This window comes from Brachionichthys hirsutus, chromosome 14 (assembly GCF_040956055.1).
Source record: "Brachionichthys hirsutus isolate HB-005 chromosome 14, CSIRO-AGI_Bhir_v1, whole genome shotgun sequence".
In the NCBI taxonomy this organism is placed as follows: Eukaryota; Metazoa; Chordata; class Actinopteri; order Lophiiformes; family Brachionichthyidae; genus Brachionichthys; species Brachionichthys hirsutus.
The window spans coordinates 2754047-2773937 of NC_090910.1; the positions used below are offsets into that span (position 1 = coordinate 2754047).

Genomic DNA, 19891 nt, shown 5'->3' on the forward strand with positions numbered 1-19891 from the left:
CTGCCTTCACCTCCTCTCCACATTCTCTCCATCACAAGGACAGCGACACTAGTGGTAAAATAGGAGCCTGATCCACACCCAGTCCAGAAGGTGGCGGTAATGACCTTCGGAAAGGTGGCGCGCCGCCGGTAAACCCCACGAAGAAGAAGAAGAAAGTCGGAGCGCAGAGGAAACATGGCCGCCTTCAGTAGATACCTGACGGTGAAGCATTCGTCGATAGCCGGTGGTATTCTGCTGGTTTTATACCTGCTGAAGCGCAGAAGACAGAAGCCCAAACAGGCCCGGTAAGCAGGCAGCTGGCCGGCAACGCCTTTGCTTCCGCGGATGGAAAACGACGCTTTTTGGCGAGTTTGTGTTGGTAGCTTGTTAGCACTTTGCTAATGTCCCAGTCTGGCAGGTGGCTCGGTGCTGGGACTGTCGGCTCGGCCTCTCAGGCTTCTTTTCCGACTCTTTTCCGACCTTCTCAGGCACAGGAACGGTCACCCTGTTCTCACAATTGACTTATCTGTGGTGTAATTTTATTTTATTATTATTTTGCATCAATTGAGTAATTTAATATTAGTTTTGTTGCTATTGTTACATGTCGATGTAAGGACTTTCGACGGAAACAAGACCGCAAGGGCTTTTTTGAAATGCTCCTCTTAGACAGGATGTTTGACTGTACTTGTACTGTAATACATGCTACTGTGTGACTGTACTTGTACTCTAACATACTAACTAATAATATATTCATCTGTGTGCGGCGTAACTTTTAACCTGCATCGATTTCACTCCCAAGCAACGTACGGACTAGTTTCTGTCGCGTTGACGCTGAATGCCAGTTAGTTATTATCGCTAATGATCTACTGTCAGAGAGGACAGAAAATTACACTTAAACCGTTGCTAGATTGCGGGTTGAAAAAAAAAAGAAAAGAAATTCAGTATAAATACTCGGACGCACAATATAAAATTGATACATTAGATGCTAACTGAGGTCAATGCTATTATAAATAATTTTAAAGAATATTTCAAGAGACCCTGAAATGACCATGGCTGTCACTAATGTGTTTTAATTCCTATCCTATAGTATAATCACGCGGTGCAAAGAGAACAGTGCAAGTTACCGGTCGTAAAATGTTCAGTCTGATTCAGAATTATTCAGTGTTCACGAGTCTTACAGCCGAGGGGGAGAAGCTGTTCTTGTGGCGGGAGGTTCTGGTCCGGATGGACCGTAGCCTCCTGCCCGAGGGGAGAGGGTCAAGGAGTCTGTGTCCAGGGTGAGAAGGGTCGGCTTTGACCCGACCGGCACGCCCCCGAGTAAATCATAAATGATGATTTATTCTAAAGCTACCTGGCCCAATGTGAGCGTACCTTTGATTGGCTCAGACAAACAAAATAGAATTAAGATTTCTAAATTGCTTAGTCGTGTGGGATGCGAGACATTAAACAGGCAGTTGTTTTTTGCTGTTTGTAATTGTGTTTTTACGAGGGAGTTCATTCAGTCAATTCAAAATATAGTATTTCTATGGCGTTTATATGTATGCAAAGTATAATTAATCTGTTTTTCTTTCTTTTAAAGCAGAGCAGGTGACTCGGGTATACTACTAAATACTGAGGTATGACCATCTTTATGTTGTGGTCTGTGTCACTTATGAAGTAAATCTAAATGGTTAAATATTGTTTCATCGCATCTTAACTCTATCATGTATGTTCACACAGAACAATGCCAAGAAAGACCGGGCAGCGGTGGACAAGGTTTTCCTTTTCCGGATTCTCCGGATTATGGGGATCCTGGTACCTAAATTCTTCTGTATGGAGGTATGACATGAAAACGCTGTTTGGCTGGTCTCGTCCATATTTATATTGACAACATGCTGTATATGTTTTGTATGTAGTATATATTTATTGATAAAAGAAAAATAGCATTTTTGACATAGTTTGAACAAAGTAAGTGTCTTTCATGGGGATAACTGATTGATTAAATTGTAATATATATATATATATATATATATATATATGATATTCATAATGCGTATCTGTAGGTTCAGCCTTTGTCTAACTAAGGCAGATTATCCATTAATTCATTAATTAAACAGGCCACAGGGTCTTGATTCGATTGTTCTCGACCACCTTTGGAGGTGTCCTCCAGCCTGACTCTGGGTCCAGAGTCCGTCTCCAGTCCGTATTCAATACAGGTGTTCCTGCACGCTATGCCTGCATCCTGGTTATGCTGTTCCATGTATGCCTTGCCAGCTTCTTGCATCAGGAAGTCGATGTCACGCTCATTCTTCATATACAGCTTAATGTCATCCATTGAGAAGAGGTGGCTGATAGTCGTCCCACTTCGGAACCGGTACCCAAAGCCGCTCTGGGTAATGATCTGGCTGAGGGGGGGGGGGGGGGGGGGGGGTTATTCAGAACATGTGATGGAGCATATCCTTGCTCGATGCCACACTTGATGCTCACATTTGCAGCTGGCTTCGAGTTGGCTTCTAGAATTGTCTTCCATAGCTTTCTTGGGTTCTGGAGGAAGGTCCTTCGCGACCTGTTGAGGTTATACAGTTTAAGGCATTCCAGTATGCAGACTCCCATTGGGTCGTAGGCTTTCTTATAGTAAATCCAGGCAGTGCACAGGTTGGTGCTCCTCGCCTTTCAGTGGAGTGCAGTAAGGTTATTTAGCCGGTCGGTGTGAATCATGTCAGACCCTGGAGCTGTCCAGTTCTTCATCTTGGACACTCTTGTCAGGATATCTGTTGTGATGACTACTGGGTCTTGTTCTGGGATGTTGCTCTGCTCTGACCGTACGTCTGCCAGCTATTGGGCGTTAGTGTTAATGCATTTCCTCTTTCTCTGTTCAAAAGGTGCAGCATTTTATTTTAAAGTCTTACATTACTTGCCTATTGAAACTTGACAATGGACCTTTATATTTTGATATAAGAAGTATTTCAGTATTTACCGCTGATTGAATGATGAATGGTGACTTGTGTCAAACTGGTATTGCACCTAGTTTGACGTATTACTCTGAAATGCACAGGGTGTTTTCATTCTCACCACACAGCAGACTCCTTTCACACAGAAACATTAGTTCACAAGCTGAGGCCAAAGATCCGTGTCTCTCACTCCTATCTGTATCTTGAGGAGTGTGAAGGGTAGTATGATAAAGCACTTTATGACCTGCAGTGTTTTGTGGCTCGTACAAGGGCACTATATATCGGTCTATCATGCAACCTGATCTGGGCCCCCCTGACCAGCTTCGTAGAAGTTCTTTTTCATTTATAGAGGTCAGCCCGGCTGATGTCCAATGTGCAATAAGGGAGCTTTCCTTTAACGGTGGTGCGGGTCTAGATGGCATTGTGAGTAAGTTTATTAAACTAAGGGTCACATGTCTTATCAGATCCGCTTGCTGCACTCTTTCACGTGTCTTTTTCAGCTTGCAAAGTCCCTTTAGCCTGGAAATGTTCCAAAGTTATTCATTTACGTAAAGGGCAATCCAGAAAATATTAATATTATAGACCTATTTCAATTATAAACAGTACTGTTGAAGTGTGTGAGAATCGTTTTTATTCAACTTTCTAAATATTTAGCTGAGAATAACTTACTTCCTCACTGGCTTTTTACATGGACGCATTTAATCGGATTAAAAGACTGATCGGAATAAAAATTATTCATGTACACACCCAAATCAGAATAGTCAGACCCCAATCAACCTCAATCCGATCAATATTTTATTCCAGTCGAGAGGGGCGGTTTATACCGATACTGATAATCGGATCAAGGCGCTTGAATACATTTATTCCGAAGTTTCTGTCACGGACCAAAGCAGGTGAGAACCCAAATGCACGACAGTGGAGGGAAAATCCAGAAACTGAGCGTTATTGTCAAAAACCAGGTCGTCAGTCTAAACCAGCGGGCTAATCAGAAGAGCGGCAGGCAAAAGGAGAGTTCCAGAAATCAGGCAGGGGTAAAAGAAAAAGGGCTACAAAGACAGAGAGGCAGGCAGACGGATCCGAATTTTGTCCATGTAAACGCATTAGATGTCAGTCTGGGTTCAGAAAACATTTTTCAACTACCATTGCCCTTCTTAAATTTACTAATTATGTATTTTTTTGGTTTTGATAACAGTATGTGTGCTGGTGCTATATTCATAGATCTTACTAAAGCTTTTGATTTAGTTCATCATTACTTATTATTAGATAAACTACATTCTACTGGCCTGTCAAGTTCTTCTCTGTTTTGGTTTAATTCTTATTTACACGATCGACGCCAGTGTGTGTCCTTTGGAGGCAGCCTTTCCAATCTGACCGCCACTGACCGAGGCATTCCCCAAGGTTCATCTCTTGGGCCAGTTCTTTTCTGGCCCAATGGGAGATTCAACTTTGTAATTAATTATTCTAAATGTAATATCTCTGACATCAGCATTACCTTTCAAAATGACTGATTCAGTCCAGCGATATCTAATAGGCTCATTCTAAACCAAATGAAATCATATGCGATGCTTTTTCAGAAAAAGCAGACTTCATCGTCTGAAGCGAACTTTTGGATCAAGCTCTTCTTAAAGCCGTTAGACAGGTGGAATATCTTGTTCTCTGGCTGGTTTCCGGTCTCTCTTTTAGCACTCATGTACATAACTTAATAAACAGCCTGTGCAGGTTTATCCTCCGCTGCCCGTACAGGACACATGACTGTACAATGTACCGGGATCTCTCCTGGTTTGCTTTAGCAGATAGAAGGGGCTTTCATTTGTTACAGTTCTTATTTAAATGCATTTACATGGACTATCCTGCCTACCTAAAACAGTAACTGATCCCATTTAATTCCTCTTATAACTTGCGTCGTATGAATCATATCTTTTTTGTACCCCTTGAATTAAAAAAAAAAAAGAAATTGGACGAAATGCTTTCCGGCACCAATCAACTGGAATAATCTTCCACTTTCTATCCGTTCCTTGACGACATTTCCACTGTTTAAAAATACCTTATCAAATTATTAAAACTGTTTCTGGGAGCTATGTCACACCTCGTTATATTTGCATATGTATTGTATATTATAGTTTAGTTGTACAGGCGTCCATATGTATGTACATTTGTATATGAAATGAATATAAATATGTTAACTTTTGCTTGAAATGTGTGGGTGGGTGGACAAACTGGAGTCTTGTATGTATGAGCGAACGTGTTTCTAAATTTGTGTATCGTTTGTAAATGTATTTAATTGCTGCTTATTTCGTTGATGTGAAAATGATCTCGAAAACGAGATGGATCACCTCAAGGGGTTACTCCTCTTTATAAATACATGTAAATGTGTTATTTGTTGTCTTAATCATAGACTGGGTGCCTCATCTTCATCGCTGCCATGTTGGTTGCTAGGACCTACTGTGATGTGTGGATGATCCAGAACGGCACCATGATTGAAAGGTCAGACTCAGACTTAACAATATAAATTGAAATAAAATGTGTAACTTTAAGTTTTCAATATGCAGCATTTGGGAGCAGACATAATTAGGGGTGCACCGATTGTAATATTCTAGCCGATCACCCATTTTAGCCAAAGCCAATTTTCTAAAATAACGGACAACATACACCTTCAATTTTCCAATCTTGTTTTATTGCACACAAACAGTGCAGCAGGTTACACTGCAGACCTGTTTAGAACTGGTCACAAAATATAAAGAGCACAGCCAGCAATATTTTACTTAAAAAAAAAAAAAAAGGAAATGACAAGGTTTGAGGTCGTTAATAAAATAATTATCTACAGGACAAACTAACAAAACAATCTAAAGCACCAATAAGGTGTCCTGAGTTTTAGGTTTTCTTTCTTTTAGTGCAAGAAGAAAAAAATTCCAAATGCAGCAGCTTTGTGACGATTTCAATGTAAAATTGTCATCTCTAAAAGTCAAATATTCTACCATAAATATTCTACTTTCAATCCAGCAGGGGGTCGAGCGATCGATTGGCGCATCCCTTCAAATATATAATGAACTGAAACTATAGGACACAGGTTCTTGTCCATGTAGAGCCCTCCATTTGAAAAGATCTTTAAGGAGTGTAGCAAGGCTGAATTGTTGCGTATTGGAGCTCAGGTTGGTGTTAAAGAGATCAGGAATCGGGTCCTAAAAACGTTGATCAAACCTCTCAACAGCCTGAGCTTTTGACTCCTGGAAATATTTGCTGATCTTGTGCATGTTTTGCTTTGCAGTGCGATTATTGGTCGCTCGAAGAAAGATTTCAAGATCTTCCTGTTGAACTTTATCAAATTCATGCCCCTTGTGAGTATGCTTGTGCTTTAACTACTGTCACACCCAGAGCTGCTGTGTTCAATCAAACCTGACACAGGAGACTGTCATTCTGTAACACATTCATTAGAGTATTTGAGTCGTCACGGCGACAAAACAACCAGGTTTGGGACCGGCTCAAGAGAGACGATGGCTGTGCTACGCTAGCTCATGCTAGCCGTGCGCTTATGAGGCTGCATTTGATTCAGTACTGGCTAGTTTACATATGTAAACTATACAGTACACATTGTTGGTATAGTTTATCATCACACTAATCTCAATTAGTATCATGTTTTTCTCCTGTAAGATTATACTACATATCTTGTCCTTATTTCTGTGTCGTACCTGTAATTAGGTAGAAACCATCAAACAGAAAATACCGTGTATGAACACATTACGGAGTGTCAAACCTCGTCACTTGTAACTTTAAAGTTACCGTATGTTGAGAGATGTGTGTTGTGTGGCTTGGTCTTTCCAGATTGCACTGGTGAACAACTTCCTGAAGCTTGGTATAAATGAACTGAAATTGAGGTTCCGGGAGAGGCTCACCAAGAACCTGTATGACCAGTACCTGCGGTAAGTAGTGGACTGGTACTAAAACAGATTCTGGGTTACTGCAGATGATTTTTAAACTAGATTTATCAAATTCTATATAGCTAGTCCTCACTTAAAATCAAAGTTGGTAAACGATTTAAGCAAAACGCCATTTGACCCACAACTTGTCAGACATTTTGAGCAGTCAAGAGTAGTGCTTTGGATCATTGCCAGTTTCTAAAATCGATTCATCGCGATTCTATTCGATTCAGCACTAATTGATGGATTCCGATTAATTTGGTGAAGAATAATCCAGACGCAAAGAGAATGAAAACATAACGTCACATAAAGCTGGGTCCAAATGTCATTTTTTGATCGGTTTGATTACAGCAAGAAGGTCACAGGTTCGATTACCAGGTGGAACATGGTCTCTCTGTGCGTCTGCGTGGGTCTCTTTTGGGAGATCTGTTTTCCGCCTGCCATCAGAAGCGTGCATTTTCGGAACATTAGGTTGGAGCATTGTGGCAGCAGTAGCTTAGAACTTATCCTACGCTTGGACTTGATACAGTTTTCCTTTTTATACAATTCATTGTATATTTGCAATAAACTAATTAAAAAGAAATCCAACTTGTCTTTGCGTGTGATGATGGATCCATCATCACAGACTGGATCTCTGTACCGGTACATCATATCTTGTTTTATGGCCAATTGAAATGTGGTTTTTGGCATTTGTTGTCTTGTCAGCCATTGACCGACTAATAAGCTAAACATTCTGGACCCTTCATGCACACCTTGATGGCCCGTTTCACTGGTGGGAATTAGTTACTTTATGAGACTTCAACCTGATGTGTTTGGCCTGTTTAGAACGTGTGACGCACACCTGGACTCTGTACGGTTCTCTCACTGTTCACTGGTGAGTAGAAGCTTACATGCTGTGCTACCCCTGTTCTCACTCTGTAGTGGTTTCACGTACTACAAAATGGGAAACCTGGATAACCGGATCGCCAATGCAGACCAGCTACTGACTCAGGATGTTGAAAAGTTCTGCAACAGTGTCGTGGAACTTTATTCCAACCTCAGCAAGGTAACAAACTAGCTGTGCTTCAGCTCTAATGTTTTAATGATGAAAATGTCATCACTGTTCTTGAAACAATAGAAAATGGGAGTAAAATGCACAGAATCTAAGTTTGAAACAACTAAAACATCATGTAAAAAATAAATATGGCAAAACTAGACTAAATTAAAAATGAATTACTAACACTAATACTTTCTAAAGATGTTGGGAGTATTGCATTTAATCACTGCTTTGTCTGTCCTGCAGCCGCTGTTGGATATTGGTCTTTACATCTTCAAGCTGACAAGTGCCATTGGTGCTCAGGTAAATCTGTGCATGTGTGCTGCTCAAAACAATTATGTGAACACTGAAATCTTCCAATTGGATCTGGAGCAAATAATTAGTGAAATTGATTCACAGCAATTTGTGATTTTTAAATTGACAGATTAAGATCCCTGATATTTACCTGATGTAAATATCATTGCTTTTATCTGATCTGGGTGGGGGCGGGAATAAAACAATCTATAAACTGATTGTATCCACCTTCACTTCCCTTCCTAGGGCCCTGCCATCATGATGGCCTACCTGCTGATCTCAGGTCTGTTCCTTACACGACTGAGGAGGCCCATAGGCAAGATGACGGTCGCTGAGCAGTGCTACGAGGGAGAGTATCGCTTTGTGAATTCTCGCCTCATCACCAATAGGTGGGAACCTTGTTCTGCTAGATCAGATTAGATTACAGTCAAATGTATTGTCATTGCACAGCAGTGCAGTACAACATAAAAACGTTTGGCACCTAATCTGAGTGCAAATAAATAGTAAAATAAAAATATATCCTTACGGTACAGGATGGTGGATCTTATAAAGAATATAGTGCAGTGCAAATGGTTAAAGCGATCCCCGACTGTTTTGACAAATCAGTCTAAAAACACAAGCTTTTACTTCTACATGTACAAAAATAAGCTTTTACTTCTACATGTACAAAAATATATAATTATTTCTTAAGCTATAAAATCAATTTTGTTCCGCCAACGTTTACGTCGCGAGGCATTCTGGGTGTGACATGAAACGGCTGCAGCACCGAGCTCCCTGCTATTGATTAGCATGGCAGCGATCTTTTAGCAGCGATCAGCTCCTCCGTTCAGCCTTTTCAGTCTGAACCAGAGCGTCAGCAACAACGTGAGGACAGACAGAGAGACAGAGACAGAGAGAAAAATGTTCTCCGTGGAGTCTGTGTCGCCATACCGACAGAGAGAAAGAGAGCGTCTGCTGTCAAGAGCTCCGCCTCTCCTCTGAAACAGACTCCCCCAAATTCCCTGACCCGCTAAAGCCAAGAAAGTGTTGGAAAATGCATATAAAGGAATACAATTCAAACCTCTTATATATATATATATATATATATATATTTATATATATATATATATATATATATATATATACCAATAGCTTATATTTTCAAGGGAGAGGTGCTGTGTGCATTAACCCGGATGTGAGCATTAACCCGGATGTGAGCATTAACCCGGATGTACTGTGGCTCAGTTGGTAGAGTGGGTCGTCCAGTGATCAGAAGGTCGGTGGTTCGAATCCCGGCTCTGACTGTCCGAGTGTGGAAGTGTCCTGACACTGAACCCCAGATTGCTCCCAGTGGGCTGGCAGCACCTTGCATGGCAGCAGTCGCCCACTGGAGTGTGAATGTGTGTGTGAATGTGTGTGTGAATGTGTGTGTGAATGGGTGAATGTGAGGCCTCATGTAAAAGTATCAGTGCAGTCCATTTTCCATTTACTACTTGCGTCACTGGTCAGCCTTCATGACCGGCTCAGTGCTGCTCTGCCCATCAGGAACTTTGGATGTGAATAAACTCAGTAAGGTATATTATTAAAATAATAACTCTTCAATAGTTTGTATTCATTTAGTCATTTTTCCAAACGCTTTTTCTGCTTTAGCGAGTCACGTGATTTGTCGGAGACTGTCTCAGCTGGAGAGAGGCGGAGCTCCCCGCGTATGCAACGGAGACAAACAACCGTTCACGCACACAAACTCACTGCGGACATTAGTGTATTGTAAATACCAATACATCGTGGCGTAACATTAATATGAAGCGAATACTTACCATGGATTGCTTCAGAAATAAAACGGAGCTCTTTACAGCAGACGCTCTCTCTCTCTGTCGGCATGGCGACGCAGCTGCCACACAGACGCCAAACACAAGGACCTAATCTAGAGTCCTCCCAGCGGTTTACATCTCCGTTCTCATCACTTGCTACTTCTTCACTCACTTCTGCTCGTTGCTGGTTCAGACTGAAAAGGCTGAACGGAGGAGCTGATCGCTGCTAACAGATCGCTGCCATTCTAATCAATAGCAGTGAGCTGGGCGCTACAACCAAATTACGTCACACCCAGAATGCCTTGGGACCTAAACAACATCGGCAACCCCCAAACAAAATGAATTTTATATCTTATAAGAAATAATTATATATTGTTGTACATGTATTTACGTAGTAGAGGTACATTCTTGTGTTTTTAGACCCATTTGGTAAAACTTTAAACAAAATAAATGTGCCTGCAAGTGTTTGAACCCTAACGCTGTACATTACATTTGTATTTGTTTCTTTCTCTGTAGTGAGGAGATAGCCTTCTACAACGGGAATATTAGAGAAAAACAGACTATCCACACTACATTCAAGAAACTGGTAGGTAGCAGTTTAGCACTGTCCAACAAGATGCGAATGCCTGTTGCCATCCAGGTTCTGGCTGCAGATAATCTCTTACTGGTGTGGTTTGGTCTGTAATGTGTTGTGTAGCTCCTGAAACCACACTTGTGATTAGTATCGGGTATCATTTAACATTTTATACCGGTAAACACTAACATTTTATTTTGCACTGATCTCTTGCCTCTGAGTTCTTTACTTTAGTTTTTGCTGTAAATAGTTGTTTTCTGTGTGCTGTGTTAATTCTTAGAGATACGTTTAGGCAGTTCTTGTTGATGTAATTATTGCTAGAAATGATTTACCTCATCTGGAAATTTGAACTTAATTTGCTTTTTTAAGAAAAAAACCCCATTTCGTGCTCTATGAAATGAAAAAAACAAAGAATTGCTGGCAAATAGTAACACTTGGCTTTTAAAAGTGAATCTATTCTGGTAAGAGCGCAGTGGATGCCAAACTGCTCTTTATTTAGCCATTTATTAGGCCCGAGCGCCTAACTACGCGTAAGGGCATATTGTTTTTGCAACGCAGTGGATGAAATGTTGATGACGAGCGCAACTCGCCATCAAACGCTGCCGTTCAACGAGTGAAACACTGACACCCACGCTCAGACACACACAAACACACACCCACGAGTTGATGACGCGATCATGATCAACCCGTCATCAAATGTCACCATTAAAAGGAAATGCTAAAAATGTCAGCAATTCAATCGTGAGTTCTTTTATGTGATGAGGACCAAGAAGGTTGAGGAAGGGTCGTCTGCCTTTTTATTGTAAAGAAGTTTGCAACGCGTTGGATGCTGATAGTGTCACAGGCTGTGTGACTACCGGTAAGTGTCTGACTATACAAAGGAATCCTCACTACTGGTATCTTCCTGCAGCAGAGGTGGAGCATTCCACTCATAAAGGTTGAGCCAAACATCATGTGAGGTGATTGGGCAAAGCAGGGTTTGGTCTGGTGAATAATATGCATAAACATCAACATCTAAACTCGTGCATAAACAAACATCTGATCCTGTTTGTTCCTTTTCCCAGGCTACGCCTGTCTCTTCTCAAGTAGTCGGTCTTTATTCATTTCATCATGTCAGGCACAAAATAATCCCTTTTGATATTTCATTTTCATTTTTTTATTCATAAGAACAATAATAATCATAAACAAAACATTACAGAGGCAAAAAAAGGAAGTTAAATAAAGCTAAAAAGGAAAAGATAATAAAAGCTAAAAAGGAAAATATATAAAAGCTAATCTGTCAACCAAAGCTGAAGGTGTGAGCAGCCCTTATCAGCTCAGTCTTGTACATCCTCTTATTAAAAATGGAGCAAGGCATGAGCTTTCCCTTTTTATTACACACAGCTGTGTCAATTTGCTGATTTATCTTATGTCTCGGCATGTGGGAGCTGGACTGGAGGACGATCTCAGACAGCCACGAACCTGGCACTCCCGAAACCATTTCAAGGATTTACGTTTTGAGCTTTCTCGATCCTGTGGGTCAACCTGCTCCATTTAATTAGTGCTGCATAAAAAAAAGTACCCCCACAGTAGTGGGAGGGAGATCCTTGAATTCTCTAAACGCGCTCATTAACTCTCCGTTTATCAAACTATATCGATAACCGCTTCCCTGATGGGAGCGGGACAAACAGTTTGTGGCCCGGGTGGTTGGGGTCTGTGGCGATGCGTCCGGCCCGCCTCTGGACTCTGGAGGTGTAGAGTCCAAATCAGGCAGACGGTGACCCACAATCCCCTGAGCTGTCCTCGCCACCCGGGATAGGTCCTTCCTGTCCTGCGCCGTGCAGCTGCCGTACCACACGGTCGCACTGAGACACAGGATGCTCTCTATCGTGGCCCGGTAGAAGTTCTCAAGCAGCACAGAGGAGAGTCCAGCCCGCTTCAGCTTCCTGAGGAGGAAGAGCCGTTGCTGGGCCTTTTTCACCTGATGTTGAGTGTCCAGAGGAGATGTGAATGCCCAGGAATTTAATGTTCTCCACACGCTCCACTGCTTCCCCTCGTATGCACAGGGGGGCGTGTTCAGTCTTCCTGGACCTCCTGTAGTCCACTATGACCTCAGTCATAGTGAATTCCTGGGCATCCACATCTCCTCTGACCCCTCCTGGACACTCGACGCCAGACACCTGGTGAAGAAGGCCCAGCGACCGCTCTTTTTTCTCAGGAAGCTGAAGCGGCCTGGACTCTCCTCTGTGCTGCTTGCAAACTTTTACCGGGCCACGATGGAGAGCATCCTGTGTCTCAGTGCGACCGTGTGGTATGGTGCAGCTGCACGGCGCAGGATAGGAAGGATCTATCCCGGGTGGTGAGGACAGCTCAGGGGATTGTGGGTCACCTTCTGCCTGAATTGGACTCTGGACTCTGGAGGTGTAAACAGAGGCGGGGATGTTGGCATCCAGCCAGGTCTCTGTGAAGATCGCCACGCAGCTATCGGTCCTCTTTGACACGATCCTCAGCCATATTTTGTCCATTTTCTTTACGAGCAACCTGGCGTTGGCGAGGAAGGGACTGGGTAGCGCCGGTCTGTGTTGGTTAGCACCTAGCCTAGCGCACACGCTGCCCCACTTATAAAAATAAATAAAATAAAATAAAAACAAGAATACAAAAAAAACAAGCGCAGAAAGCCGGGAGCCTCGGGCTGCAACAGGGTGTTTACGCGCCGCCATTCCGGTGATGGGGTCCACATGGATGTAAGTTTTTGTGGCGCGTTCAGGGACTTCCACCGGAGACTCTGGCATCTTGTTTGGGCCACTCTGCAAACTAAACAGAGAAATGTATTCCTGTTATCAAGACATCTGCAAGTATCTGATAAACCTAAGTCAGATGATGGTGTTTGTGATAATCAGATAGTCTTCTCACCTGCCTGGTCTCTCCTCATCTACCGTATTAAGTTTTCTGCCAGGTGGAGCCGGCTGATCCAGGATCACACCTGGTGGAGAGGTGATGTTTTTCCTTGAGAAGAAGCGCTTTAGCGCATCTCCTACTGCTGAGGTTGTTCGAGGTGGACTGCAGGGGTCTGGGTGGGTGTTGGCAGTCTTGTTGCAGGAAGCAGATCTTATGAATGGATGGTTGAGGACTCCTTCTGGCGTGATCCTCTTTGTAGGACTCAGCGCCAGCATGGCCTTCAGAAGCTCGATGCATGATTCAATAGCTTCTGCATCATCGTTTTCCTCCAGCTGCATCTAGTTCAGGAAGCAATGGTCAAACTCATCCTTATGATCCATGAGAACATCATCAATCAAAGTTAAAGAAAACAAGGAACTTTTAGCCCTTACTGTTTTCAGATCGTCCAGAGAATTCAGCTCCTGACCCGTGGGAAGACGAAGTGGTTCCGATTCCTTCCCAAGCATCTGAAGACGAAGAACAACAACAAATTTAGGGGGAAATGCTTTCTGCAGGAAAGTATTTGTGTTTGCATGACTATCAGAAAAGAGTTTGCAGCTTTGCAGCTTAAGTTGAGAAGCGTAAATGCTTACCTTCCACTTGGTGAACATGGTCTTGGTGAAAAAACGCTTTCCGTGAATCCCTTTGTTGAGATCACAGTTGGATGGCATTCCCAGCAACTTCACCATTTGTGCAACCTGGAGATAAAACACAGCACAGTTAGTTTTACAGTATCACCGGCTCCCTCCGCTGAACTGTCCTGTGGGGGGGGGGGGGGGGTCTCTTCAGAACGCTGACCCGACTGAACACCAAAGAAGTAGTCTGATTACGACAGGTAACTTACCACCTCTCTATCCGTGGTGCCAGTAAAGAGATTGCTTCCCAAGATCATTTCGGCCGTCACACAGCCCAGAGACCACATATCAACGGCCTCAGAAAGGGGAAGACCGAGGAACACTTCTGGAGCCCTACATGTAGAAAGAAAAAAAAGTGTACGTCACATATTACAAATATTAAAGAAGTACATGGAGCATGTCCCAAATTAAATAATGGGGACGTATGGACAAGAATACTAAATACTTTAATAGACTTTACCTGAAACAAGGTAACTGTATATCCACACCAAGCTTTAGTTCAGACCTGTGTCTGGCCGCGCCAAAGTCTATCAGCTTGACTTTACTGAAGGGTCTCTGTCGATCGACTGACATGATGTTATTAGGTTTTATGTCAGTGTGGATTATACCCGTTTCCTTCAGCGCCAGCAAAGCTTCAGCCATCTGCAGAGCACAGGGAGGGGTGTGTTTCAGAGATTCTTACAGGTTATAACCGACAGCATCGTGCGATTTCTCCCTGCTATTAAGCCTACCTGTTGAATGATGCCTCTGATGTCACTCAGAGGAATTGTCTTTTTCCTTTCGTTCAGAAGCTCATCCATGTCCTTGTACAGCAGCTCCAGCACAGGCGCCTTTCCAAATGTGAAGTCAAACCATCCATGACACTTGATGACATTGTGCTGGTCAGCGTTTGCAGACATTAGCTCTTCCAATATGTTAGTCTGTAAAAACATGACAAGTTATACATGATTAGTTTCCTGACAGGGAAGTTAATCTGTTCACATTCATGAAGGTCAGGTGAATTCAGCTGGATGGAGCGAAGGCACATTGTGTTACTGTTGTCGATGCGTGCACTATTGTGTTTGCGATGCTTTTTGCACTTCTAATTACAAAATCCACTTCTCTGTGCTTCACTGACTAAACTAACAAATTGACAGATGTGAACAGGAAACTCAACAACTGGTCCACACTCACCTCGTTGTCACAATCGTTTTGACCCAGGGGCCTTTTTACAGCCACAAACTCTCCGGTGTCGTTCCTTCTGCACTTCCTCATTCCTCCAAAGCCGCCTTGTCCCAGGGTCTTCATTAACTCATAGTTGAGGAAGTCTATGCAGAACCCTTCTTTCACGGCTGCTGGGTACTCTCTCGTCCATGGATACGATCCACGGAGAATAAAGGGATGGACAAGGACGTCACTAGGCGTAATCCTTTTTTCAGGCTCTTTTTCCATCATGGCAGTTAGAAGATGGATGCACTCCTCCATCTCCAGATCTTCACGGGTTGCCTCTTGATGCGTCTAGTTCAGGAAGCAATGGTCAAATCCACAATCAGTCAGAAAATCTTTTGCAAGTCATTCACAGAAGTGTAGAAGATTGAACACGCACCAAACCACTAAATATGATATCTCCATTTGTCATCCCCAAACTAACATTTAAAGCATTTTGGACAAAACACCAATAACGGCTGTTAACCAGGATTTTAATGGATGAATTATTTTAATTCATCCGTCCATCCATCAGGTGGAGGAAGTGGAGCAGCAGCCTCCTCAGTCATTACCTTAAAATGTGCATATCGCTCACAGCCACGGAGCAAGAAGAGCATGACAGAACCCAAAGACCACATATCCGCAGCCTCAGACGACGGTAGGCCGGAAGTTCTTTCTGGAGACCTACATGTGGAAGAAGCAAACATTTTAAAGGTTAGCTAGTAATTATTCCCATTAATTAAAGGCTATTTATTCTAATGTGATCCATGAATTATAGCGACTAGTGAAAATTGGCCTTGGCTAACTGGCATATTGGCTGAAATATGTATTACTATGTCCCTGATATAAATAAATAAATATGAAAATGGTTGAAACCATTGTCAGACTTTCATGGAGGGAAAAAATACATATTAAAATGATAGAAAATGAAAAGTTAATAGTGAATCTTTTTTAATTTAACAATAAGCTGATACCAGAAGAGTCCATCTAGTATGAACCGGATGTGGAAGGTTTAAAGGAGTGTATTCAGTCATCAATGCTAACTGCTAAAATGCTGAATTTTAGCATGAGCAACCATCTAGTGGCTAAAATTGTTGCTAACATGAGCTGATAAACTAACTCGAGCTAACAAACTGACTTGAGCTAACATGCATTCACGACCAATTTTGCTGACAGACAAGACACAGGTGGAAAATATCCTCTCCTCTCTGGGAGTTACGACCACTGTATTCATTGCCCTTACGTAAATTCATCCGCTTGCAGCTCTGGAGCCGTCCCGTTGTCGGATCTCAGCCGGGCCAAACTAAAGTTTGCCAGCTTGACACTGAGAGGTCTTGTCCGCTCATCTTCCATGATGATATTCTTGGGGGATACGTTTCCATGGATCACCCCGATGGACTTCAGAGCCTTCAACGCTGTGGCCATCTTGAAAAGAAAGTTGTCCACAGTTTAAACATGAACGTTTACAGTTACTGGCTTGTTTATCTTTGTATTAGACTGTGCTCATACCTGTTGGATTATTTCTCTGATGTCATTCAGGCTCAGCTTGTTCATGTTTCTGCAGACGTAACCTTCTAAGTCATCGTCTAATGGCTCAACGGCCAGAGTCGTACCTCCCAAAAACCAGCCATGAAATTTGACAATATGATATGCCTCAAGTTTTCGGCACATCAACTCCCCCAGGATGGCAACCTACGATTACAGATAAGCATCAATAGAAGGCAATCACTTGAAATGTATTAATAATCTCTAACTAATTTAAAAAGATTGTACCTACCTCTTTGTAAAAACTATCCTCATCCTGCCGCTTAATGGCAGTATACCTGGGCAGATTGGCAGGATTCTGGACAATATACGCCTCAAGTAAACTGTAAATATCCATCATGCTAGAGTAAACACTCTCCTTGTTCTCGTCTGCTATTTATATGATTTGTCAGCTTCTTTGATGCTTTGATGTCCTTTTGCCAAACGGTTGAAGATGGATTCATTGAAGATTAAAGTAAAAGATCAAAGCATTTTGCAGAGACAGGTGTTAGCATTCATGCTAACATTCACACCGTAGTGGTGATCATATTCTTGACAAGTTTGTCATGATTTAAAAGATGTAAAACATTGCTTTACTTCCCATTTTATGGCTCCAACAGTGTTCTTCAAATGCTTTCACTGACAAATATTTTTTTTTCTTATCTCCTGCACTGACATGTGCATCCTATGCCTAATCTGAAAAATCCTGCTACACAATTAGATTTCCTAAACATGACATTAGGGGAAATGAATAGTGACAAAGCACCTAGCCCAGATGGCCTACCTGTAGAATTTTTCTGAAATCCTATCTCTATTCTGCAGATTTAAAAATGTAAAACAACAGAATCTTGGGCAAGACATTGAACCCCAAATTGCTCCCAGTGGGTCTGGCAGCAGTCACCCACTGGAGTGTGAATGGGTGAATGTGAGGCCTAATGTAAAGCGCTTTGGGCACCGCAAAGGTGGAAAAAGTGCTGTGTAAGTGCAGACCACTATGAAGCGGTCAGGACTAAAACGGGACGTGTCAGCTCATCGGCCTTTGACGTCGCTTGCATCTTTAATTTCATCTCATTTCTTTTTTCTCATCCTTTTTAATTTATTCTTCCTTACTCCCTCCTTGTTGTTGAACACATCTTGGTCCAAAGGCAGCAGCTATACTTTATGTTGTGCTTTATGATTGCAAGACATCAGACATGAGTCAAACTTTCATGTGTGCAACTTCAATTTAAGGGAAACTACAATTTTTATGTTCCATTTTGGCCTATTTTTCAAATTAGCCTTGTTTCCAATCTAAATAAGTGGCAATGTGCTGGCGTGTGATGTCGTGTAGGCTGGTCCTGGCACTTAGCTGTGAACATCCTTGCAGCAATTGATGGAGTCTTTCGACGCATTAGTATGTCCTGATGATAAAGATAAGCAGATAAGACTAGCAGAACCAAAAATAAAGGCTTTGTTATGTTTCTTGTATGAATTCAATAGCACATTATATTTATATATCACTGCAGCAAGGTCCGATTTTAATCCATTGGAGATAAGCAGAAAGGTGATTTTCAGTACGTTAAGTGTTAAGAGTGTTACTACGGTAGTATTGTCATCCAGGTTCAAGACTTACTATAATCATTGTCCTCTGAGCTGACGGCTGAAAGGCAGTCAGTTACTTCTAATACTTTCACTAGAAAACATAGATATAACGATGCCCATTGTTCTTTACACTTCAAGAGACAGCAGTTTGTTGCACACAGAAAGACTAAAATTTCCTTTCGAAAAGAACAAATGCAGAAGATCTTACCAAGTTTTGTGTAACACATCAGGACATTGTCTTCCCAAGTTAATGATGTGAATGTACCTCTTTTTGTTTCAGGTGGACCACTTGCATAACTTCATCTTCTTTCGCTTCTCCATGGGATTTGTTGACAGCATAATTGCCAAGTGTAAGTAAATATTTAACTTACTCTGAAACGAGTATACTCGTCTCGAGTATATTGTCAGTTGCACAGCAAAACATGTACTTATACTCGACAATGAAATTCTTATGCTCATCCCCCATAAAAAGACAATGGAACTAACAATTAAGAACACAATAAAAATGTCAGTGATATGATTATGTGCGTGTATTGCGTGCGGCGTGTGTGAATGATGCATTGAGAAGCCTGTTGGCCTGTGGGTAAAAGCTGTTTGTCAGCCTTGTGGTTCTGGACTTCAAACTCCAGTAGCGTCTGCCTGATGGTAGGAGTGTGAAGAGTGAGTGTTGTGGATGTGTGCTGTCTCTGATGAGGTTGAGTGTCCTTCGAAGGACTCTGGTTTTGTAAATGTCCTGCAGTTAGGGGGGAAGGCGGCCCCAGCAATGTGCTGTGAAGTCTTGATCCACCCGCTGGTGTCTTCCTGTCTCGTGCTGTGCAGTTCCCGTACCAGACTGTTGTAGACGCGGTGAGGTACACCTGTCGAAGCGGCCGAAGATTTTGGTTGACATGTCAAATTGTCTCAGTCTTAGAATAGAATAGAATAGCACTTTATTACACACAGTGATGCAATGAAATTAAGCAGGCTCTGTACAGTGCAACAAACAGGAACGGTGTAAAAGGACACACCAAGTGTGAAGATATTGCGGTAAACAGTGTTTAGGATAATTATTGCGATAATTATATGTGAAGATGATTGTTTTAATTGTTATTCAGTGTCCGTATGGCCCATGGGAAGAAGCTGTGAGACAGTCTGGTGGTGTGGGATTTGATTGACCTGTAGCGCCGTCCAGAGGGCAACAGGTCAAAGAGATGATGGGCGGGGTGTGAGGGATCTCCATTGATGGCCTTGGATATGCTGAGGCAGCGAGATTTGGCGATGTCCTCCACGGAGGACAGAGGACGGCCGATCATCTTTTGGGCCGTGTTGATGACCCTTACGCACAGAAGTCACTTTTCAAAATAGAACCTCTTCAGACTGATAAGCAATAAAAAAAATTCAAACGTTCTGTGCGGCCCGGTAACAAATGCCTCACGGACCGGTACCGGGCCGTGGGACCACTGCACTAGAGGACACCGGCCTCGACATCTCCCCTCATGTAGTCTATTTCTGGCTGTTTGGCCAGACACATGCACACCAGTAACCTGCTGGACA

At 42.5% G+C, this 19891-nt stretch overlaps 1 protein-coding gene across 1 annotated transcript in view; it reads left to right on the top strand.

Moving 5' to 3' along the window:
* The first annotated feature begins 174 nt into the window (after nt 1-174).
* LOC137903609 (ATP-binding cassette sub-family D member 3-like) overlaps nt 175-19891 on the top strand; it is a 30503-nt gene continuing 10786 nt past the window's right edge. The window contains exons 1-11 of the mRNA XM_068747736.1: nt 175-284; nt 1559-1595; nt 1699-1797; nt 5305-5393; nt 6175-6244; nt 6729-6826; nt 7745-7868; nt 8106-8162; nt 8400-8542; nt 10460-10529; nt 18639-18708. Coding sequence (XP_068603837.1) covers nt 175-284; nt 1559-1595; nt 1699-1797; nt 5305-5393; nt 6175-6244; nt 6729-6826; nt 7745-7868; nt 8106-8162; nt 8400-8542; nt 10460-10529; nt 18639-18708 — 967 coding nt within the window. The remainder of the gene's footprint in view (nt 285-1558; nt 1596-1698; nt 1798-5304; nt 5394-6174; nt 6245-6728; nt 6827-7744; nt 7869-8105; nt 8163-8399; nt 8543-10459; nt 10530-18638; nt 18709-19891) is intronic.